The sequence below is a fragment of the Myotis lucifugus genome, unplaced genomic scaffold (genome assembly GCF_000147115.1).
Source record: "Myotis lucifugus unplaced genomic scaffold, Myoluc2.0 scaffold_611, whole genome shotgun sequence".
NCBI lineage: Eukaryota > Metazoa > Chordata > Mammalia > Chiroptera > Vespertilionidae > Myotis > Myotis lucifugus.
In genome coordinates, this window is record NW_005871659.1 from 111383 (window position 1) to 137413 (window position 26031).

General features: G+C 41.5%; 1 protein-coding gene across 1 annotated transcript in view; it reads left to right on the plus strand.

Annotated features, from left to right (window-relative positions):
• The first annotated feature begins 511 nt into the window (after positions 1-511).
• The window catches only part of ELOVL6 (ELOVL fatty acid elongase 6), a 140716-nt gene continuing 115196 nt past the window's right edge, over positions 512-26031 (plus strand). The window contains exons 1-2 of the mRNA XM_006104818.3: positions 512-612; positions 756-876. Coding sequence (XP_006104880.1) covers positions 788-876 — 89 coding nt within the window. The 5' untranslated portion in view covers positions 512-612; positions 756-787. The remainder of the gene's footprint in view (positions 613-755; positions 877-26031) is intronic.

Sequence of the window (26031 nt, forward strand, 5' to 3'; positions counted from 1 at the left end):
GCCGGCAAGTGATTTGGGAGCTCTGCTGGCCGCCCGGCCCCACGTTTAAGTGAGTCAACACCATCGCTCCGGGATGGGGGACCTGGAGGGTACTCGCGGGAGCCAGGAGGCGGGGAGCCCGTTTCCTTCGCGGGTAATCTCGGCTCAGATTTGCCTTGGCGTTCTTACAAGACAGCTGGCAGGTTTTACTATTTCCTGTCGCCTACTTGCCAAGCTCGTGGGCACGCGCGCCTCCGGGCTGCGCCCCGCACGCCGAAACTACCTTCAAAGGCAAGGTTAGGCGGCCCACGAGGTCGGTATTGGGGACCGGGGCCGACCTTGAGGCCACTTTCTCCCTCTCCTCGTCCTTCTCCCACTTCCCCAGTCACCTTCGCGCGGGCAAAGCGCCTCCCAGGGCTCCAGGGGAGAGGTCTCGCGCGCTCTCGCTCACCCGCGCAAAGGGTTAATTTTTCCCATCGCACGAGGGGGAGGAGATTTCCCTGTAGACAAGTAAAAAGGGTGATGGACAAACGTGCGGGCACTAAGACCGCAAGGCATTCATTTCCTCCTACGGTGGATGCGGACGCCGGGAGGAGGAGAGCCCCGGAGCGCGGAGCTGGGAGCCGAGCGCAGGCAATGCTCAGCCCTGGATGTAGCTGAGAGCTTGGGAGAGACCGACCGCCGCGACCCAGCGGCGAGGGGCAGGCCTGGGGGGCGGGTAGGGGAAGCTTAATACTTGAAACCTAGCGCTTCACAGCTTATTTTATTTTGTGTAGAGAACACATAGCGACTCCGAAGATCAGCCCCAATGAACATGTCAGTGTTGACTTTACAAGAATATGAATTCGAGAAGCAATTCAACGAGAACGAAGCCATCCAATGGATGCAGGAAAACTGGTAGGTGATGCTTTCGCGTGATTCTGTGTCCTGGAGCCCCACGCGCCTCTCCGGGGTGCCTTCCTGGCTGCTCCCTGCCTGGGCGCGAATGGAGCGGGGGATCGCGGGCCGCAGGGAGCCGGCCGCTGAGACACGAGGGCTGCCTGAAGCGCGTAGGTCTGGGTGCCCCTGTGCGAACCTCGGCGACACATGCATTTGAACACAGATTATATAACGTGGAGCATATATGTGTGCACAGAGAGTAGATGTTTGCGCGGCAGAGGAGCCACAGTCCGGGTTCCCTACCTGTGCTGCCTCCTGGCTTTCATCTAGAGTGGGGGGTTTCTTGCTCGGCCTCCCGCAATCGGAGTCTGCGAGGCGGCGGAGGGGAACCCGGTCCCTGGCGCCGTTTAACCCTCTCCCACCCGACGCCCTCGGCTCTCCGGTCCTCTCCCTCTTCCCATCCCTCGCGCCCTTCCTTTCTCCTTGCCGCTCGCCCACCTCTCTGCCCCCTCTGCGCTCCCCAGCCGCTTTCCTCCTTTCCTGGACCCCTTTCTCCACGCGGATCCTTTCCGGTTTCATAAAGAGGCGGGGTTTGGGGGTGGGGGTGTGAGGGGGACAATGAAAACAGAAATAAAAATGAATGAACCCCAGCGAGGGGAGGGAGCCACGCCATTAAGTTTCTGTTTTACGGAAACGCCTTTTGGACACGCTCAGTTCTAATCCAGTGGGAGGCTGCCGAGTGGAGTTGAGATGGATTGAATCCCTTGCGTGCTCCTCCCCGGGCAAACTTATAATAACCGGGGAAAGCATCTTTCTTGTTTACCGTGTTCCCTCCACCAGCCCTTTTGAAAATCCCCGTGTGGGAGGCGATCCTGTGTCACTCTGCAATATTTAACAGGGCAGGGCGTGCTCACCTCTCCTCCCAGCAGGCGGAGGGAGCCGCGGTGGCAGACATTCCCTCTCCCCTCCGCCCCGGCTCTGGCTCTCAGTGGAGTGCCAGCCGAGCGCACTCGGAGCTGGGCAGTGGCCCGCCGCCCCCCGGTGTTGGAAGAGGGCGGGGGTTGGGGTGATCGGGTAGGAGAGGCTGGGGGTGCACAGGGACCCCGCCGCCGCGTGCGCCCCGCCCCGACCTGCCTTCCTTCCCCCGTCTCGGCGGTGGGAAACCAGAGACGCTGCGTGCTGGGGGCCAGGGCGGGTGGGTGCGCTGGGCGGGCTGCAGCGGGTCGGAGCCGAGAGGGGGTGCAACTTCCCTTCCTCCGGCCCCGGGAGCAGCGACTGGCCTCAGGTGATTGGGCTGCCGCCCTCCCTTCCTCCCGCCCGGCCGACCCGCTGGCGGATAGAGGCGCCGGGGCGAGAGGGTGCGGGGTGCAGGGGGGCGTTGGGGTCCGGAGGCCCGCGTGGGGCCAGAGCGGAAGCCGAGAGCGGCGCGCGATCCGCTCGGGAGGCCGGGGAGTGAGGCTGGGGCCCCTCCTGGCCGCCGAGGCCGAGAGCGCCAGGGGTGGGTGGCGGTGGGAAGAGGTTGCACACCGCGAGGCTTGGCCCCGAAGAGTCTAGACATTGGAGGCCGCGGCGCTGAGAGAGCCGAGCCCCTCGCCGGGGCACCTTCTGCATCCAGCTGCACTTCCTCTTCCCGCGTAAGGGGTGGCGCTGAAGCCGCCGAGGGCTGGGGTCTGCTCTGCGGTCGTTTGTTCTAGCTCTGGTCCCACTACTCGAGCCCATCTTCCTCCCCCGTTAGCCCCACTGTGTGCTCTGTGTTCTAAGGTCGGCGTGTGCGCGACCTGCGGCACCGGAGTTGAGCCTGCCTTTCTGGAGTCGGCTGCCCCGCTCACAGTCGGCCGGCCAGCCTTCCCTTGCACCATCGCCGCCAAGAGGGCCTCTTGTTTACTTTTTGCCTTTTCTCTGAGGTCACTTTCTGTGCCTCCTCCAGGTACCATTTCCCGCCTCTTTTCTCCATTCACTCAACAAGTACACGCTGAGCCAGCCAGACTGGGCCTAGCCCTCAAGGGACTGACTGAAACTGGCAAAAATGTGCCAACTTAGCTTCCCCTGTTGGGCTCTGACCAACGTTTCCTCCTAGCTCCTTATCTGTACTTTTCATCTGGCAGTCTCTTTCCTGGCATATACTAATATATATACATAATTTGCAGGTATGTGTCTGCCTCCTACCAGAACATCAGCTCTTGAGGGAGGGTCTATAGTTCTTGTCTCATTCCACTCTAGATTATCCTGAGCATCTCAAAGAATGCTTTGTACATGGCAGATGCTGGGGAAAATGCTTGTCTAGCCCACTTTATGGCCAGCACTGCCTGTTAATATCCGAAACTTAACATATTTGGCCTCCCCCTGCGTTTTGAATACTATGTCATTGTCCCTTACTAGGATTTCCCCCTCCCTGACTTTTTGTCTCTGTTGATGTTATGTTCTTCTTGGCTTGCTTATTGCAATAAAAAAAAAAACAAACAAAAAACAAAAAACACTCAAAACAAAAACGGTGCTGGCTGTTACCCCTTACTTGCAAGTCTTCTTGATCCCAAATTGTATTGCTTCTTTTATTCCAGAGTTTGTGTACCCAGTTTTATAACCTCTCTCCCGTAATCCCAATAGCCAGAAAGTCCTGAACCAGGGGTATAAGAAAATGAAGAATTTCTTTCTGTTTCCCTTGTTTACAGGAGAAGGGAGCTCCATAACCAAGGCTTAGACCCTGTCGGGCACTAGGAGACGTTTAAGAAACTATAGGTCTTAACTTTCCAGGTTCCTTAACTTCAAATGGTTTGAAATAGCTTTGGAAGGAAAGTACAGTGTTGTGAAGCTTCTACTATATCTTTTGAGAAATCATTTGCAGTTGTCCTAAAAAATATTTTCTAGGCATAGTTTCAAACAAAACTTGTCAATGTAGAGAATTATAGTTTATCTCTCAAAAGTGAGCTATGCTGTCTTTTGAAGAATTGTGAGGACTGCCAGGAGTGCTGTTTTGTACTTCCTGGTATTATTTAAGTGGACCTTAAATAAGGGTAGTTTATTAAAACGTATCCTATAATCCATATTCATTACTTTATTGCATATGAATGTAGTGGGGCCCCTGTTTTGGAAAAGTGTTGTGTGAACACTACAGGGTCCAGCTGAGGCAAGTTTATTGCTGCTTTAACAAATGATTAACCCTCTATTCATTGTTCTAGACACAGAATAAATAGTGCAGAGCTTTTAATTTTTTTAGCAAATAATTTTACCTATAACAAATTAGAAAGGCAATTGAAATGAAATGCAAGGGAATACATCCCCTTGAATAGTCATCCTGAACCTCCTCTTAAAACTGCATGCCAAGTTAAAAATACCTGGGGTACTATTCTCTGGAAAATGAGAGTTTATTACATGAGCTGGAGGAAAATGCCTGCTTTTAGCTCAATAGCATTTTTGAGTTCCAGTTTTACACTGAAAACTCCTTGTGATTTTACAACATTGAAAAGGGGCATTTTGTTCTTTTATGAGATGTCTGGCCTTTACCTGCTCTTCTCACTAATGGCTGACTTATTTTTTTATGAAGGCTTCTTGCAAGGAGCAAAATCACCTAGTGATTGGTAAGGCTACATAAAATTCATTCAGTAAGAAGGGCAGCTGGGCTCTGCCTTCTTTCAGCAGCCTGGCAGGTCTGTGCTCAGAGCAGTGGGTGCTTCTTGCTCCAGTTGTAATTGTCTGGCCAATGATGATTATCTTCTGATGTCGGCTGACATGGTGTTCACCAATAGGAAAGCAGGAGGCCTGTGCTGACGGCTGTAACATTAAGTCTGTGAGCTGACGTCACCACAGGGCTTGCCCTGAACCTCCTGAAACCCTCCCCCGCTCCCTCTGGCATCCTCCACATCCATCCTTTCAATGCTTTGTATATTTTTCTGACTTTCCCCCCCTCCCTCCTCTTCTGGTGATGTTATAAGAGTTTTATATTTTGTGTTCTGTATTGTAAGGTCTATAAGATAGTGTTGGGATTTTTAGAATTAAATACTGACTGGCTAAGGAAACTTTTATCCACAAATTTGTTTTTACTAAGGGGAAAAAGAATTAAAAGAAACACTGTTTAAAAGAATTGCATCTCTACACGTTCTTTCTTATATGTGAGGTTTAGAAAGTAGCATACTGTACAATTTCAGTATTAAAGGACATATAAGCATTACAAGCCTGTTTTAATATTTTACTCAATACAGCATCATAATGCCTATCAAACTATAAAATGCAGGCTATTTTTCCTGTAGTGACAATTGCTTTGCACTGATCCCTAAATTTTTCCTGCAACCTGCTGTATGCATTTGTAAGAAAAATGGCTGAAAAATAATGCAAACTGGTCAGGAAACAGAAAAGGCCAGAGTCTCATTTAATCAGTGACCCTAAAGAAAATACAAATTTGGCCAGTTGTCTAGGAAAGTAATGTGTCCACATTGTACTCATTACGTTGCTTGCCACTAATTTTGGAGAATCACAGTTCATATTAGCTTTAAGATTTCAAAGTCTGGGGTGTGAGGAACTTAATCTGTCAATTCAGTAAACTTTAGAAAGCACCAGGATATTTTAAAATATATATATATATTCCATTGATTCCTTACAGAGAGGAAGGGAGAGGGATAGAGAGTTAGAAACATCGACGAGAGAGAAACATTGATCAGCTGCCTCCTGCACACCCCCCACCTGGTACATGCCCGCAACCAAGGCACATACCCCTGACCGGAATCGAACCCGGGACCCCTAAGTCCACAGGCTGACGCTCTATGCACTGAGCCAAACCAGTCAGGGCTGCACCAGGATATTGGCCTAATATGTGCTGGGTTAAGAATGAAAAGCCTGCCCTAGCCGGTTTGGCTCAGTGGAGAGAACTTTGGTCCGCAGACTGAAGGGTCCCGGGTTTAGTTCCGGGCAAGGTCCTTTTTGGGCTAGATCCCCAGTGGGAGGCGTGCAGGAGGGAGCCGATCAATAATTCTCATCATTGATATTTCTCTCTTTCTCCCTTCCTCTCTGAAATCAATAAAAAAATATTTTAAAAAATATGATCTATGTTCTGATCCTAAAAAATAATAAAATCTTTAAAAAATATATATATATATTTTTTACAGAGAGGAAGGGAGAGGGACACAGAGTTAGAAACATCGATGAGAGAGAAACATCAATCAGCTGCCTCCTCCACAGCCCCTACTGGGGATGTGCTCGCAACCAAGGTACATGCCCTTGACTGGAATCGAACCCGGGACCCTTTAGTTTGCAGACCGACGCTCTATCCACTGAGCCAAACCGGTCAGGATAATAAAATCTTGTTTGGAAATTTTTATCTGAAAACTTTCATGTATCTTTAAAGAATTGATGAATACTATGGAGTCTTTTATTTTTTATTTTTTTATTTTTTTAGGATTCCCAGGGATAATGCAAATTATTTTTAGATTATATTATTCATCTCTTATTTGTATTAGTTATAAATAGTATATGATGTTAACATTTTTACATCAGGGCCTTTCCTTTGTTAAATTGAGAGTTAAATTATGCGATCTAGAGAAGGCTGCTTGTTGCTTTTAATGTTAGATGATAATTCTAACATAAGGTGTCAGTATCAAATTGGATTTTAAAGTCAACTTACTTCAAAGTTACTTTCTTTCAAGTTCATCAGTGGAAGAGCTGTGAGGGGGATGGAGACTTAGAAATACTTAGGAGGGCATAGGATCACCATGATAATCAGTCTTCAGCCAACAAAATAAAATGGAGTGTAGCACTAGTCAAGAATTCATCTTTGTTTCAGTGCGCTGGATATTTTAGATCCGAGTGTTTTCTGAGATGAGTTATCCAAAAATTGTCTCAGTGACCCACTTAATTTTTTAATGTGTGGACACAGGTGAGCCAAGCTGCCCTATATTAATAGGAACCAGACGATACCACAAAATTTGCCTTAGCCCTTTACCTTACCTTCTCTAGCTTCAAAGCCACCTGCTCCCATTTACTTTCTATTTATCTCTGTTAGGCGAGCACAAGAAAAGTTTACCTAGAATAGTTACCTATACTACAAATATTTCTATAGGTAACCCCAGGAAATGAGAATGAAAATCTAACATGGCGTTATTGAAATGTTAAGACATAATTTTATTCCTTTATCCATATACTGATTGTGTGCCTCTACAGGCAAGTATAAATGTGCTATGTTGGCATTGGTACTGGGAATTTTTAAAAAAACAGCATTCTTAACTATATTTAACTTACAATAATTTATTTTAGAGATATATTGTTCCTTTTTATAAAAATTATTGTCCTAGAGTAAAAAAAGAAAAATGAATTTTCAATTTTAAGTTCATTGAGCAAAAATCATCCAAAATGCATGTCCATGTAAGGCATCTAAATTCAAGATTTTGTATTTATGATGACTCATTTTTATATTGAGTACTCATGATTTTTAGTTTTAAGGTTCTTTACCTACTGTACTGTATTGGAGTGAAGACTTTTAGGAAAACTTTTGTTTATTTAATCACCTATTGTGAACTTTCTGAAATTTAACTTTAAATTTGCTTGCCAAAAAAAAATGCACAAGTTAAAAAGATTGACACTTATCTTTGCTGAGATAAATAAGACATACTGATTAGAAGCAATTTTGCTGGATAGATGCTCATGATTTTTTAACTCTTATTCTATTTCCTTCAGGATTTCATATTTTAGGGTTTTTTTTCTAAAGTTTTTGTAGAAGAGTTTGTAATTGCAATCTGATAAGGAGAATTATTGTTGATATAATGTATTTTGGGGAGGGGAACTTGATGTTATAATCAAGTTTATGATCACATATTTTAAGTGTAATAAGTATAACTCCTATTTCTTAAAGATACATTTCAGATGTTCTAGCTCAATCCTTATTTTTTTTAATACTCATTCTTAGAGCTAGTTTTTTTTTTTTTAAATATCATTTGGGTTCTGAGGCTGAAGTTTTTGAATTGACTATTTGTTAACACTTAATGGACAGTATACATGATCATTCTTTGAAAACTGAAAAGATGAGTGAAATGCATGTACATGTATGTATGTGTACACACATACATATAAATATACACAAACATATATTAAAGTGACTGTTTAAAAGAAATAAAAACTGATACCACATTAAAGATCATTTGTTTCTATTAGAAGAGGATCATGCTGAGCCAAACATGTTTTTTAATGTCCTAATTTAATTGACAAGTTTGTTGTTGTTTTTTAAAACTTGTTAAATAATACAATTTTAATACGTCATTTAAAACTGCAAAAAATGGATCGTTTAGGCTTTGAATTTACCCCAATTATTAATGTTTCTCAGTCTTTTAGACTCACTTACTTAGCTCCTCCCATTCATAGAAGTGGTGTTAAAATGTAAGTTTTTAAAATACTAGACCCACTGTGACTGGGATAATGGACTTTTACAAGTGAACTTAGTTCAGTGGAATTCAATGTTGAGCATTTCATGATCTTGTGTTAGGAGGCTCAGCGGGGGGGAAAAAAAACAAAAACAAAGGTTTACTCCTGAAACTTTTTTTTAATGTGTGAGACCTTTATTAATGTCCATTGGATTCCTTAAGCATTTAAAAGCTGGACTATTAATCATTATCAGTGGTTATCTATATATATAAAAGCCTAATATACTAAGTGTCTGACTGATTGGTCAATCTGACTGCTCGGTTAATCTGACTGCTCAACCAGTCGCTATGACATGCACTGACCACCAGGGGACAGATGCTCTGACCAGTAGGTTAGCTTGCTGCTGGGGTCTGACTGATCTGGACTGGGCAGGGTGGGCCAGACACGCCCTGGAGCCTTCCCACAGTCCCTCCCTGGCCAGCCGCCTCGATTGGCCTGATGGGGACTGGGCGAGACTGGACATGCCCTGGAGCCACCCTCCTGCAGTCCCGCTCTGGCCTCTAAAATAATTTCTTCTAATTAATTTCCTTTCAATGTGCATGAATTTGTGCACCAGGCCTCTAGTTATTACAATAAGAGAGTAGGAAGCTCAATAAAAGGTACTTTAAATGTCAAAATCTGTAGTTTCTCAATTTTATGATTTTTTGATATAGACAAAGATCTTAGTATAGTAGATTTTCTTCATTCTGGAGTAATGATACTAATAGTTGATACTTACATAGTTGTTTATTGACTGCAGGTGTTCTTTTAAAATGTTTTACATATGTCAACTGTTAAATCCTTCCAACCACCCTTCAATGTATTATTTTTTCAATTTTACACAAGAAGAAATGAGGCACAGTGTTGTTAAATAAGTTGGGATGTGCATGTAAGGATAACAAGAGGAGAAATGGGCTTCAGGCCTGACTTAAGTTTTTGGTTACTCATGCCCTGATCAATTCTTTATTTGAATAGGAATAAATATTAAATCAGTTACGCATTGCACTGTAAACTTGTAAAGTACTTGACCTGTTTTATACTTGCAATAATTTCACAAGTGTCTGATGTCTTCTGATTTTTCACTAAGTGGATCCTGAACACTTATGGCCGGAATGACTACAAAAAGCACCTCTTAATGTTATAAGGGACAATAACCTGTATAGATAAATACGTCAGTCATTAAGAAATATTTTCTGAATATCATTTGTTTAGTATCTATCAATACTTTTATAATTGGAGAAAGCCATGCCACTTTAATGATGCTTCTATCATAAAAAAAGTTTCAGTTTTATTTCAAAGAAACCATGACATGGATTTGGAACATTTCTTAAAGCGTATACTTCCATCTGTTTTTCCTATTGGCTTCATACACTCAGCGTGGTTTTAGTCTCTGGGAGCTTGCTGCCATCTGGTACTGCCTACACCCAGGCTTTCCTCCAGGCAGCTTTAGTAACTACTGTTAAATAGCCGCCCCCAGTTGAAAAAAAAAAAAGTGTGGTTTGGGGATGTCCCTATTCTTAGCTGTCAGCTCCTACAAGGTGAAGAATTAAAGAGCACTTTTTTTTTTTATTGTTTCTTAGTTTTAAATTTTTTCCTCATTCTAAAGAAAGAAATGTTTATTATAATAAGAAGAAATGAAAACATTAAAAAAAAATAGGAAGATTAAGGGAAGAAAATGTCTTCAGGTCTTATCCAGAGGCAACCACAGTTCTTTTGCCACTTTCCCCTCAGCCTTGTTCCCACGTTTCCATACACTTCAGCTGACTTAGTACATATCCCCCAGGGAGCGAGTGCCCTGTGCTGTGCCAGGGACTGATGGCACTGGGCACTGGGCACTTCATTTACATCAAGCATGTCAAACTCTCAGTCCGCGGGCTGCATGCCTCGTTTATTTGGCCCGTGTTAGCCTTTCAGTTTGATGTGCTTGATTTACATGCTCTCTCCTTACAACTTTTTTTGTTGCTCTTTTCTCCCCTTTACATTATAAATGTGTTTCATGTCACTTAAAACCTCTCCATAAGTATAATTTTTAGGGGCTGCTTCATATTTGATTGTTTGAGCTTAATTTAGGTAACCAATCCCTTAATGTTAAACGTGTTAAGTTTCTTGCCGAAACCGGTTTGGCTCAGTGAATAGAGCGTCGGCCTGCGGACTGAAAGGTCCCGGGTTCGATTCCGGTCAAGGGCATGTACCTGGGTTGCGGGCACATCCCCAGTGGGACATGTGCAGGAGGCAGCTGGTCGATGTTTCTCTCTCATCGATGTTTCTAACTTTCTATCTCTCTCCCTTCCTCTCTGTAAAAAATCAATAAAATATAAAAAAAAAAACAAAAAAAACGTGTTAAGTTTCTAGTTTTTCCTATTAGAAATAGTACTCTGGTCATCTTTGTATATTAATCTTTTCACTTACCTGATAAACTTCTTTGGATAAATACAAACTAGCACCCAGGGGAATGACTCTCTTCAAGGTGTATGATATCTACAGCCGGACTGACGTCTGGAAAAGTGGAACCAATTGACACTCCACCAGGGAAGGAGTTTTCACGCCCTTCTAAGTATTGAAGATGATTATATTATTAAAAAATAGATAAGTTAATGTGAAAAGTGATTATCCCATTGCTTTCATTGATATTTGTTTCTAGTAAGACTCAAAAGATTTACTTGCCTTTGTTCTCCATTTGTCCTTGTGCATTCTCTGTACCTGACCTTTGCTAATGAGCTATTTGCCTACACTCGGGATATTACAAGGATATTAGCCTTTTGTCCAGTATGATTAGTAGTTGCAAATAATTTCTTCTCCAGAATCATTTCTGTGGCCTCTAGTATGCTAACTTCTGTAGTTGGGAGCAGATCTAACAACGAGTTTAGTACATGAAATATTCTATTTCCATCACCATCTAAATGAAGAGAAATACCTGTGCTTATCTCTCTATGTTTGTGGAGGTGAACAGTCCCAGGAGGAAGGGAAGGAGAAGAGAAGAGGGCTCCTCTGCTCAGTACCCTGGGGCCCTGGAAGGTCTCCCAAGGCACCTCCTTCCCCGCCTTCCTGCTCCGTCTCCTCCTCTCCCAGCGCCCTCCTCCAGCCCAGCGGTGCCTGCGGCCTCTGCTGGCAAACAGAAGGGCTGGAACTGCAGCCCACTTTAGCCTTTGTCCCTAGGCCTAGTTCCTCCATGGAGTTATTTTTCACTTCCACCCCCTCCCCCAGCACCTCCACTGGCGCATTTGGGCTAAGCCCCCTCCATTCTGCCTGCATTGGAGAAATGTTCCCGGTACCAGAAGGAATGAAAGGACTGGGGTTGGTCTCCATGACAACTGGAAGAAAGAGGAATAACTCTGGAAACCTAATTTCCTAACTCTGGATATTCCAGCTTCTGCAGGAAGCTACCCCAGATGGGCCCTACACGAACCAAGAACTCTTCCAAATCTCAGTGCCCAGCATTGCCTGTCTTTCTGCCTCTCCCTCCTCCACAAAAATAAATGGTCCTCCTTGAGCGGAGGAAGCTTCTGTCCAAGTCTGTGAGCTCCCATAGATCATCCTGAGGGATCAAAGAATCATCATCACCCGAGGCTGCCAAGATGAAGCTCAACATTAAACACACCTGAAGTAGGTGTAGTGATTTTGCCATCCACAAAGTGCCTTTACATCCCACTTATGCTTCCCAGCAGCATTTGGGTGGTGAGGCAGCTTACCCATAGGCACACAGATTTTTAAAATGGCAGAACCTGGACTTCTGAGAAGGTAACTACTCTGTCTTATGATAATCAAAAGGAAGAGTGGATGCAGTGAAATGCCAATACATTCCTGGAAGGCTTTTTCTCCTCTTCAATGCATATGCGAGTCTTCACTCTCTCTAGTGCAGTGGTCGGCAAACTCATTAGTCAACAGAGCCAAATATCAACAGTACAACGATTGAAATTTCTTTTGAGAGCCAAATTTTTAAAGTTAAACGATATAGGTAGGTACATTGTTATTAACTTAATTAGGGTACTCCTAAGGCTTAGGAAGAGCCACACTCAAGGGGCCAAAGAGCCGCATGTGGCTCGCGAGCCGCAGTTTGCCGACCACGGCTCTAGTGTATTTGTGAACTTGCTGACAATCTGTGACTATCATTACAGTTTATCCAAAGTAACAAGTGAAGCATATACTACTGCAGTCAGGCAAGATGTATATAACCCTACATCAAAAAATGCAAATGAATCAAGCAAAAGAAACCAGACCCAAAAGAATATATACGGGTGTGGGCAAAAGTAGGTTTACAGTTAGTTGTTCATATGGAAAAATTTATAATACGAGAATAAATAATATTACAAGAATAAACTCTGTTTCGTGTACTGACAATGGTAAACCTACTTTTGCCCACCCCTGTACTGCATGGTTCCATTCTTATGAAGTTCAACATTTATAAATGATGTTAGAAGTTAGGGTAATGGTTACTCTTGGGGAAGGGGGAGAGAGTAGTGATGAGAGGACACCAGATAAGCTTAGAGAAGGCTGGTAAGGTTCGGTTTCTTTGACCTGGGTGGTGGTTTCATGGGTCTGTTCACTTTATAATATTGCATTAAGATGTTCAGTTGATTTGTGCAGTTTTCTGTATGTGTTAGGCTTAAGCAAAGGAGGAAGGTATTAGTCTCTTTGACTTTCTGCTAATTTTTGGACTCCTGCAGTGACTTTTCTTTTTTCACCAGTGTTGCCGTGAGTCTTGACGGTGGTATTGCAGGATAATGGTTAACCCCCGGACTCTGGAACCAGCGTGGCTGTGCTCAAGCCCTGGCTCTACCACATGGGAACTGGGTGACTGCCTCACTAATAGGCTAATTGGTGCCTGTCTGCTTCAGTCCCCTCGTCTCTAAATTGGGACTTGATGATAATAATGGGGGTTGGTGATGATGATGATGATGATGATAGAATCTACCTTAGCAGTTTGTGAGGATTCAACAATTTATTATGCATTAGCCCAAGAATGCCCAGCATAAACATTTTTATTACACCTCTATTGTTGTTTGCACCGTAGACTGTGGAATCCAGAAGGAAATGAGAAAATTAAATTCCCAAGGTGTATACCCCAATGGCCTTGCAATGGATCCTCCAAATACGACAGAAGAGCCCCCTTACCTAGGAATCACTGCCAAGCCGTAGGCACTGAGGGGGGAAAAAGGAACATGTATGACATCAACTCCACTTTCTAGAAACTTATAATCTACTTTCAAAGATCCTGGCAAACGAAAACATGGTTAATATAAATATGGCTTATAAAAAGTGTGGGGGCCAGCAGTGTGGAGAACATTTGGAAACATTTTCCGAAGCTCTGTTTCATCTTCAATCACAAGTAACAGTATAAAGAAGAGCCAGTCCTGGTACTAGACACTGGTTACTATTTCCTACAAAACACCTGACATTATCTCATTTAATAGCTCATTCAGCAAAAGTACGATCGTGTCTCTATATATTATCCACACGAAAGGGAAATCACTGTGTATGAATAAGTAAAAATGAAAATGATAGTGGCTGAAAATTTTGGAGTAAAGAGCAAGTCTTTGGTTGTTATTCAAAGATTTTTTTTTCTTGTTTACTTCAATGAAAGAGCAAGGCTGTTTGGTTCCTTAAAAAGAAGGTGAAGTAAAATAAAGATCATCAGACATCAGTTTTCTCTTTAGTGCTTGCCTTGTGGGAGGCCTGTGGGACAGGACCCTCGCAGGTGGAGTCCTCTCTTTAAGGGTCCCAGTTCTCTCATCTTTGAGACACGGAAGTGCATCAGGATTTCACAAGGGGTGGGGGAGCTTCTTCCAAGTGCGTATTTGTCCCCTTTAGCTCTTGATAGAGGAGGTCATCAGAGGATGTGGCTGCTGGTTGACCCAAACCCCAAGCTGGACCTGGGCAATCAGAGTCTCCTTACCCCCTCCCCTGTCCATGGAATGTGAGTTCCACCTGCTGTTCCCATATTGGCAGCCACTTCAAGGGTGCAGCCTTGAGCGAGCACTGTGTTGTTGAGACCATCGACTGTGTACGTGACCGAACCACATTGAGGCCACTCTATCAACTTTAAGATTCTGGCGGGCAGGTGCAGAGATCTACTCATTTTGCAGCACTCAAGACAAGCCTCCCCGGTGAGACCCCATGATTACTAAGCCTGCCACCTACCAGTATGGAGTGGCTGCCTCTCTTTCTTTGGTTTCTTTCGCCTTGTCCTCTGTGTACCGGGGCCACTTTTGAATGTCACCTGGGGAACTCCTGAGGTTACAAACCAATAGTTCCCCACCCCAGCCTGGGTTGGCATCGCAGCTGGCAGTTAGCATCCCTCTTTGTGACAGGATGGGTGTGATTGGAGGAGTTTTATAACTAGCCTTCTAGCAGTAGTACTTAAATCATAAGTGGATTCTTCCACTTGCTGGGCCCCTATCAACTGTGGGTTATTCCCTTTTTAGACCTAGTATTCCAGGACTATTTTTTGTTGTTGTTGTGATACTAACAATAGCAGTTTTGACTTTGAGAATGACAAAAAGCAATTTTTAAGTTTTTGCTGAGGTCACATTTGAGAAGCATTCGCTTGTCAGAGCAGTTATGTTGTGCTTTCTCTTGTCTGGTAAGTGGGAATCTGCTGAAGACAGAAACGTTATGCCCTGTGAAAAATGGCCCCACCGAGGGAGAGCAATACTTGGTACTGACTGTAAAAGAAAGAGAATATTGCGAATAGGTCAAGGAACATTGTGAGGCTTAATTAGGAAAAATTGATGGTCTCTGTAGTTTTCTAGGTTTGAATATGTGGTTCTAAGGAGTGTTCTTCAAACTTTTTGCTTACATCCTCCTAAAAAGAAGGTTGAAAAACGATTTACTGCCTCACACATTTAAAATTTGTCACCATAAGTTGACATACATTAATTTTTGATAGCAATAGAATAAATAAGATGAGGATTGGCTAGAAATATTTCATGACGTGATGCTAAGACAGGTTTATCTACTTTATTTGAATAATACAGTGTGAATCTGAAGTAAATCACATAGCATTTTTATCCATGGTTTTATTTAATTGGTAGCTCCAAAAACATTCCGCATTCCACGTTGATAGATTTGAAAGAATCAGAGGCACTAGCCGATATTGCTTCGGGTTGCTCTGAATTCAGAACATCCCGGCATTCAGAGGGTCTAATCAGGAGGGGGGAAAATGAAGATTAGCATTTTTACTTTGTTTTGGGGCTAGAAGGAGAGAAATGGGTAGACCATCAATCGGGTAGGCCATCAATCGTTTTCAACTTTGTTTTCTTGACGGCAGAGAAGGTCATAGATGATAGCGTAGAGTGTTGTCATTAGGACTAGCTTCCTACTTGGGTAAAGCAATTCCTTATTGTTGACTTGGTCATCCATTGTCAGAAACTGAGGACTTAACCTTAACAAGTTCCTTTTAGTCCAGTCTGCTTGGGGTAGCTCTGATTGTTTGAAGGCTGTTCTCCATAATTCACCTGAAAGTTGTATCCTTCCATTAGTTCTTAATTTTTTTTTAAATATATTTTATTGATTTTTACAGAGAAGAAGGGAGAGGGATAGAGAGTTAGAAACATCGATGAGAGAGATCGATCAGCTGCCTCCTGCACGCCCCCCAGTAGGGATGTGCCCACAACCAAGGTACATGCCCTTGACCGGAATCGAACCCGGGACCCTTCAGTCTGTAGGCCGATGCTCTATCCACTGAGCCAAACTGGTTTGGCTAGTTCTTAATTTTTATAATTTTCATCTGAGGATATGTTTACTGCTTTTGAGAGAGAGAGAGAGAGAGAGAGAGAGAGAGAGAAACATTGATCATGCCTCCTGTACATTCTCCTGTACATTCCCCATCTCCCCATCTTGGGGATGAACCTACAATCTAGGTATGTGCCCTGACCGGAATCAAACCCGAAACCTTTTGGTGCCTCAACTAAGCCACCCGCTCAGGGCTCCAATAGTCCTTTGTTACTTTGTTCTGACTCTAGCTGTATGTTATTTCCACTTCTGCATGACTGTCTAGTATGCATTTGAGCATGGATAGTACATCCTCTCTAGGCTTTCTTTTCTAAGCCATTTCTCAAACATCACTTACATGCAATCTGCTAGTAATCCACATGGATGCTTTTGAAAAATAAAAAATTAGGACTCCCACACTTTTGGTTTGAACAAATATTACCTACTAGGAAACTATTGAAATTTATTAAAACTTACTAAAATGTGGCACACATACATTAAAATGAGACAGTCTGTGTAGCAGTGGGGAGGAGGAGTTTTAATTTAGTATTCTGCTACAAAGTCTGTCACATGGTGCTCTGGAACATCACAAAGCCCTCACTGTGTATGACATTCTGGACATTCTTGTAACCAGGGTTGTCTTAAGTTTGTTTTTAATGACTCTTCCTACATTCATATTTGCAGAAATGCTTTTTTGAACCTGTATTTTGTGGTTCCTGATATTTTGTGATTGCACCTCTTTGATTGGTACTTGGTTCTCCAGTTCTTAATTACTGAGTTCTTTTGGGGTAAAAATTTTTGAGAACCAGGTTTTATGTCCTGGATCCTTAACCAGGTATTTGGGCCAGACTCACCTGGACAATTTATTTCTCCCATGAATACACATGGACAGGCTTTATCTCAGATTCAGATTTAGCAGGTCCATGGGACCAGGAAATCTGCCTAGCACGCACCTCTCCCTTCTCGCCTCTGTCAATGACGTTAGAAATGTCCAAATCTATAGAGGATTTTTATGAGTTTACGTGAGCCAAAATGATGACAACTGCTGGGAAGCAAAATCTCAACAGATTGAGAAAATGATACAGAGACTGGCAGTTTTACAGCTTATTTTATACATTAGAATGAAAAAAGGAGACATAAGGTTGCATGAAATCCATTGGTGGTAGATTAGGGAGGTAGGAGAAAGCAAAGCAGGAGATCTCTGAGATTGAATAAAGAGTAAAACAGAGACATTGCTTATTTTACATCGGTGGGTACAGGATAGTTAACAATGAACACTTACAATACTTAGAGACAGTATTTGGGAAACAAAATAACAATGAGGGGGTCTGTGGTATTGTACTGTGGTGGGAGGTTGTACGCTGAGGGAATAACTCTGACATTCCAAGGGTGTAGTATTGTACATGCAAAAAGACAATAGACAGGTTCACTTAAGGTAAGGAGTAAGGATTGACCTTTGTCAAGGAAGCTGTTGGTATAGGATGTGACTGCCCAGTATGACTCACTTTTCAGTTAAGAATTTTTATGTTCAGACCATCCTGTGTTTACTTTTGGTTTCTGAGTGTGTGAAGCTCGCCATGTAGGCCTCCCGTAAGCTTGTCAGGTTTAGTTCACTGCCCCTTTTCCATTCGCACCTCTAATTCACAACCAAGTCCTGTGTGAAGGGCTTTCAGTTCCATTTCTCCGCATTCATTCCCATTGCCCTCCTTCAGGCCCCACCACTGCTTTGTGCCTCCTCACTGACTTTCCACATCCATCTCTTCCTGGGCTGTCAGCATTATCTTAGTCGCTGATTCAATCTTGTCACCGGCGATAAAAAACCTTCCCTGGTTTCCCGTTGTCTACAGGTGTCCAAATTCTCTTGATAGGTTTGAAAGGCCATCAAAATCTGGCTCCATAATATGTTACCTATGGATTCAGCATCTATTCAAAATGCAGATTATGATTCCCACCCATCAAATTCCATTGTGCCTTTTTTTATGGTTTGCTGGCACTTTGCTCTTAGATTTAGATGTTCTCTTCCAGCTTTGAAGTCAGTTCCTATCACAGAATTTGGCTTATAGTTGCACACTTTTGTTTTCTCTTTTCTTGTTTGCCTATTCAATGTGTGTTGAATAGATGAATGCCCATATGCATGTTGTCACAAATTACCCTTCTGTGTAACTAACTGTATTGCAGAAGCTGTTCATTCACTTCCAAATGTGTCTGATTTATTAGCCAGTACATCTTCATATTGCTCTTACGTGAGTCAGGGGAGACTATCTAGTGTCTTATTGAAACAATAATAAAAATGCTTATTTTATTCTTTCCATCTAATTTTATTTTTAAGAGGAAAAGGTATGGATGTAGCATGACTAATTCTTAGTCAAAGACTTCCTTACAGTGAGTGGAGAGAGTGGGATTGCATGCATAGAGGAAAAAACCAGGAAGAAAATAATACCAAAATGGTAAAAAGTAGTTGTTTAAAGATGGTAAAATGATGGTTATTATTTCTCCTTTTGCTCTTCCGGTTTTCTATAATCTTTTTATATTACATTCTGAGTATCTATGGGCTATGTGATTATGCATATAGTCTTAATCAATTTTTTGCATCAACTATAATGTACTTACTGTTTTTATAATGAAAGATAAGTTTCATTTTACAATGGTATTTTATCTGAAATTGGGTAACAGAGACATTTAAAAAACTAAAGCATTTTTAAATAAACATTAAAATAAGCAAAACAGTTACACAGAAGGGTAATTTGTGACAACATTGGGCTGCAAATTCTTACTCCAAATTAATATGCTTTCTTAGATTAAGGTAGAGACAAGTCATAGTGTTGATGTCACAAAAACTTTCTCTTGGTTTTTAATACTAAATTATACATTTTGATTATTTTTACTAGGAATGGGCCGTAGTTCTTTAAGGGAGGGAGATGAAAGACATTAATTTGACTTTAACATTACAACTTTTATGCCTAGGCTTCAGGAATGTGTCTAATAGGGCAAAGGTTCCCCAGGGACAATAGACATCTAATCTAATAGAGATAAAGGATTAAACATAAACCTGTCCCTAGAGAGAAGAAAAGTGAATAGGATAATTGGCTCAGGGACCTGGTGTCACCTGGAAACAGATGCTGCACTCATAGCTGGAATGCATCATGAACAGACGTAATCCAGTATTGCAGAGTGCCTGGGAGATTGTGTCTGAGTTACAGGAGCTAGAAAGATGTTGTTATTCTCCAAGATGAAGGTTACAGAGGGCTAGTCTAGTCCAGTTTAGGCTCTCTGGATCCGGAGAACCTGTGTGTGTGATCTGGTAGAGGTCTCAGGGATCTCTCTGATTGGGGACAGTGTGACAACTTTTTCACAGGGCTGCTTTGTAGAGCCGATCTTAGAGTTCTGGGCATTGCTTGGGACTCTTGCTTCTTCTGCACTAACTCTTCATGAATGTGGTTTGTTTTGTAATAGTGTTTGGTGAGTTTTACGTGACATGTATCTAGGAAGACTTGCTATTCCATACTCTTCTTTTCCTCTGAATTGTCTCAGCAGTCACAGGAGAGAGAAAGGGAGATTGGGGGAGAATGGTTCCAAATCATATGGGTACAGTTTTTAAAAATCTCTGTAAATGTGATGATCGTTTGGTTCTATCCCTTTAAATTCAGAAAAAGTTTTTCTCTAAAGCCATAGACAATTTAAATAAGTATTCTTTTTGGATTCAAGTAAACAAATGATAGCCCTGACAGTGTAGATCAGTTGGGTAGAACCAAGGTTATGGGTTTGATCCCCAGCTAGGGCACATACAAGAATCTACCAATGAATGCATAAACAAGTAGAACAAATCAATGTTTCTCTCTCTCTCTCTCTCTCTCTCTCTCTCTCTCTCTCTCTCTCCTCTCCCTCTCTCTGTAAAATGAATCAATAAATAAAAACAAATGATACTTCCTCTCTCTGTAAAATGAATCAATAAATAAAAACAAATGATACTTCCTTTCTCTATAAAATGAATCAATAAATAAAAGCAAATGATAGGTTAGAAATATCCTAGAGGAGCAAAAAAGAAAATATTAAATACTAATCAAAATATTATATATTTAATATGTTTTAAGTGTACTGGACTTGATTTTTCTAAGATTTTCTAAGAGTCTTAAAAATACTATTTCTTCAAAAGACAATATTTCTTTTTTTAAAAATCCTCATCCAAGGACATTTTTATTGATTTTTAGAGAGAGGAGGGGAGACAGAGAGAGAGATGCATGTGAGAGAGAAACATTGATTCATAACATTGAAACATGAGTTTTCACATTAGAAGCTTTTGATGAACTTTTAAACATTCAAATTTTCATACGTATACTATAAACACTCAATATTTACATTTAATTTATTTTAAAAACAGGCCACTGTATTAAAATACATAGTGGTGAAAAAAATAAGCTGTTATTAACTAGTGGGCTTATTCTTTTTAAATTGAGCAAATGTTGATTCTAACATCTTTAGTTCTGCTGTGACAGAAAGAAGCGGTCAACACTCGGTTACCGCTGTCTGGGCTCTGAATGTGTTACTTCATGTGGATAATTCAGGAAACCAGAGAGGTGTTTTTTTGGACTTGGCATTAAGTAGATGAAATAACACTCACAAAAAAAGAGACTCTACCATGTTTTTGAGAATTATCTCATGGCTAAGGAGTAGAAAGCTCGGCCTCAGAGCTCTACGGGTTCCTCATCTGATTGAACTTTTTATGGAGAATATTTCAAAACTTGCTGCAAACAGATGCCCCTTCAGAATTAAATTTTACTTAGTGGAAAGACTATAGAGGCTCTTTTTTTTATGTTTATAGTTTATCATATCTAGAAGTATGGTAATAAATTAAAACTGTTTTTCTTAGGTAGTTAACACTACAACAGCTCCAACTGTCTTGTTTATATGCAACATCTAGGACATTTGGAATGTAGTCATTTTCTGAAGGATCGCTATAAATTATCTTTTTTAAAAATATTTTTATTGATTTCAGAGAGGAAGGGAGAAGGAGATAGAAACATCAATGATGAGAATCATTCGTGCATATATTGTTTTGCTTCATCATTGTATGCACTTGGAGGCCTAGAATTATGGAGAACTGCATATAATCTATTTTTAGGATTTTACTTAATGTAGAAAAGTATTATGATTCATTTTGGTCATGCAAAGATGTATTCTGTCACAGAAACATTTTTCAGAAGGAATAAAGGTATCAGTTGTAGTTATCGGCTGTGTCAAGTAACTTTAATAATATTGTAGAAAATTTAGGAAACACAAAAAATCTATACTAATAAAAGGATAATATGCTAATTAGTCCAGGTTGACCAGACATCTTCCAGATGCCCAACTTCCTTTTGGACAAAGCCACGGTGGCAGGGGCTGAGGCAGAAGCGGTTAGGGGCAATCGGGCTGGCAGGGGAGCAAGCAGTTAAGGGGTGATAAGGCTGGCAGGGGAAAGCAGTTAGGGGTGATCAGGCCAGCAGGGGATGGTTAGGTGGCGATCAGGCCTGCAGGCAGAGGCGATTAGGGGTGATCAGGCAGGCAGGCAGGCAAGCGAGCGGTTAGGAGCCAGTGGTCCCAGATTGTGAGTCAGACATCCCTCCGAGGGGTCTCAGATTGGAGAGGGTGCAGGCCAGGCTGAGGGACCCCCCTCCCACTCCATGGACGAATTTATTGCATAAATTTGATTCTCCAGGCCTCTAGTAAGAAAATAAATGTCCCCTTGAAATAAGCACTCACATTTGGGGGCAAATATTTTTAAACTTCTCTCTCTTTCCATCAATCCATCTCTGTATTTTTCTTTTCACAAAAAGATTTTCATAAAGTTCATACCATATTTTTCTATAATTTGACTTTTAAAAAGATATAGAATGGATATTTTTCTGTTAAATACTTTCACAAATTGTAAACAGGAGAATTGTTTCTTAAATGTCATGGACCAGCTGACATGTGAAAAGCTGGAGGAGATACATATCACCCTTTTCAATTAAAAAACAAAAACAAAAGCTAGTAGTTTTAAGAGAACAAAAATATACACCAAATAATGGTATTTAAATGATTTCAGTCTGACCAGTGGAATAAAAACTCAATAAATTTCAGGTTATTTTCTTCATGGATTATATCCTCTTTGGATAATACTCATCAGTTTGCCGTGAAGAATATACCCACCAATCACGGAACTGTGTTGAGGTGCTTTCAATTGCAAGTAGCAAATGTAATTAAACATAAACATTGAACTATTTCATATAAAAATAAGTTTGGTTGGAAATCTCTGTGGTTGTTCAGTGGTTTAATGATGTCATCAGTGATCCAGGTGCCATCTGAGTTTTTGTCTTGCCATTCTTAATGTTATCAGCAGTGTTTTCTTCACGGTCACAGATAACTGCCAACCAAACATCTGTCCTTACTCCAACTTCCCAAGAAGAGGGAAAGGGGCAACAACAAAGAAGCCTCCTTCTAGTTCTCTTCTTTATCAAGGAGAAGCTTCCAAACGAACTTACCCTTAGTAAGTTTATGTAAGGATTTGTTTCTATTATTGCTATTTCTTCATCTCACTGGCCAAAGCTTCATCTCATTGGGTCACAGGCCTCACTCCTGGACCATTCCCTGGCAAAGAGGGATTGCTTTGCCTACCCTTAGATTGCTGATAAAGAGATCCATGGCCTTGAGGTGCTTGTACTACCAGTCTGGCTTTGTTTCTCGGGGCCAGGCATGTTGCCCTACAAACAATATGAGGTGAAGTTTTCTGTTCGCAAAGGAGGGGGTTGGCTGTTAGGTTGTCCTCAACTGTGCTAGTATAAGAACATACACCCTGAGAAGAAAGAAAAGATTTACGTCTGCTATAAAATTCATTTTGGTACTTTTTATGGGACTCTTCACAAACAGAATGTTCTTATTAAAAAGTGGAAACATTGATTTATGTGTAGTGATGTGAAATGTAAATTATTGTGTAAAGTTACTCCTTAATCTCCAAAGATAGAGCTCTAAATACTAACTTTCTAGTGGAAGTGAAAGAATAATTTCTAAACAAAGTACAAACAAATGATTAAGAAAGAACAGTTCTACCCATTGCATCACATGAGATTTCTAAACTTTGAGTCATCACTGGCAAAGTACTGGGATCACTGCTCTCAGAATGTATCATTCATCTCCTAAACCTCAGCTTCCTCATCTGTAAAATGAGGAAAATAATAATACTGACCCAAGAGCATTGTTGAGTTGACTAAATGAGTTAATGTAGCAAGGTATTCACTAACCATCTATAAGTTTTAGTTGTGTTGTTATCATTGATGTCATTTAACATTTTACACAGTACATTCACATTCTTTCATGGTTCCTTCATTGCAACCCTGTGAGGTAGGAATTTCCATCTTCATTTTATAGGTAAGAACATTATACTTTTATGTCTCAATCATGAATGAGCCCAACAATGATTCTGTTTATCTTTTTAGTTTAGTTATACATTTTACTACTGCTGGAAGCAGAAATTATGCATGGAATGTACACATTCTGAAATTACATGGTCCATAAGATCCCATTAGAAAAATTGAAGAGGGAATGTTTTGTTAATAGATAGCAAGTAAGGAGTTAATTGCACCCAATATAAATAATTATGCTCATCCACTGCATTAAATTTCTTGGAATTGATTTTTATACATAAATATATCAACTCTAGAGTGAGAGTATAAGTGTAAGCAAAGATTTTGGTATATATGTGACAGGTTCCTTTGCTTTCAGTATATTCTATTCCTGTGTATTTTATGGCTGTGACTGGTGTAATGGAAGGAAAGTGGATCCAGTCTCATGAATATGTGTTGACACTAAGATGCCAAGCTCATAAGGAAGGAACCCAAGCTCTCATGAAGTCCAATTTAATTTAGTATGGCCACAGGCAAAAAAATACCATCTGAACATTTAATATTTACTTTTGACTCATGTTCAAAATTGACAGCATTTATTGTTATAAAAAGTATGTACTTTGCTCTGGCTTGTGTGGCTCAGTTGGTTGAATGCCATCCCTTGCACCAAAAGGTCACTGGTTCAATTCCTGGTCAGGGCACATAACCCAGGTTGCAGGTTCCCGGTCGGGGTTGGGGTTGGGGTTGGGGTCAGGGTGCGTTCGGAAGGCAACTGATTGGTGTTTCTCTCTCATACCAATGTTTCCCTCTCCCTTTCCCTTCCTCTCTCCTTCTAAAAAATCAATAACAATTTTTTTAGAATTATGTACTTAAAATGACTTTATATCTGGATATGTTAGATCATTTCATTTGCATTGAAGGTAATGTTATTTCACCTTATTTTTTGCCAAAGCATCTTATAGAAGAACCAACCATTAACCAAGGGAATTTTTTACACTTCAGGAGGTTGTTTTGGCAGAATGCAGCCATAGGCTGAGTGACATGCCCTATTGCATAATAGGGTAAATGACATTACGACGGCTTCCTGCAGATCTAGAAATCAGGTAAAGACTTTAATTCTCATTGGCTCTAATAAATGCTCAGGAGTGTTTAGAAGTGTTTCAGACATGGATGTGCTAGGACGAGAAAATGACTAGTTGGGGTATCATCAGAGGCATTAAGGGAACCAGGAACAGTTACTGCTGTCCTGCGACTTGCTCTCAGAGAGCGAATTGGTCTGCTGGGATCACATTCTGGCTGCTTCTATTACTGCCTGCTCCTGGGCTTGACAGCCTGAGTTCATATTTCCCTGTTTGTGCTCATTCTCACACCTGACTAAGCCACAGAGCTATTTGTGTAGTTGAGGCAGGTCAGAGGTGTTACGTGACTACACAGATAAGCAGATAAAGATGAAATGGTACACTAGCAGGGTGATGCCTGCTGTGCTTTCTGCGCTTTCTTACACAGACTTACCGGTTCATTCCGCACAGGGCTGCTGGTTGGAAGGTGTCACCTGAACAAATGCAGTGTGAAAAGCCAGTGTGACTCCAACTTCTGCTTTTCCTCTTTTTCTTTGAGCCTGAAGAGAAGCAGTTGTGGGAGGTTGGGCAGTGTTGTTGGTTTTCACGTGCTCCTCTGCACCATGTAGCATAAGGGTCATATGAAAAGTTCCCATATTGCAGGGGACATATGTCCATGGATTCACTGTGAGAAGACTGAAAAGCCCTTTGCATTGTGAACAGTAAAAAACAAAAACCAAACTGAAATTTTAAGTTCTCAGGCTAATGCAAATATTTATTTTTGCAAGAATTTATTTTAAACTAAGTAAAATCAGATCACATTTCTCAAAAAGAAAGGTAATCACTCAACTAAGCAACCATAATAAGTGTGGATTATTGCCGATGGTCTTAATCCAGCATCTAGAAGGGGTTCAGGAATCTGGAGAAGGCGCTGTGTGCAAATTAATAAAGAATCCAGAGACGAAACATAAATTTGGAAGTCATTTTGGAGAGCCAGAGAAGACATAGCTAAAGGAACTACGTTCTCCTGTGTCTCTGGACCCTTTGCTTTTTTATTAACACAAATTGTCCTAAGGCAAAGTAGATATACATCAAAGGCAAGGTTTAATATACAGAATCCATTGCCAGATTGGGGGCAACTGCCTACGGCTGTTCAGGTGTTTGGCCAGTAGGAGGCAATGACATGTAGATTGAAATGCCCTCAGCTGTCTGGCAGCAAGCAATCATTTATGCATCCTTTTCTGGTTTGGGGAACTTCCCTCAGCCATTTCCAGATGATTCAGCTCTGCTGACATGCTGGAATTGGCTTCTGGCAGAGTATACTCATAAGGGCTCTTGCTTCCCAGGTTTTAATCCATTACCTAAAAGAATTAGTTCTATGTACCTCTAATCCATGTTCCTTGTAGGAGATACTGTCCATTCTCATTATTGGCCTATAAGACAGCATCGCTAATTTGTAAAACATATACACACTATAAACACACATACACACAAACATATACAGGTAGCATAATTTTAACTGTGGGTGTATCAAAATTTTAATCATGATTCTCTTTTGAAGATGGGATTAAGTCAGGGAACCAAAAGTGTGTTCCAGTGCACCTAATATTTTTGGGAATAGAGAGACTCAGTCCCCTTGGTCTTCGGCAGCTATGTGCATCCAAGCT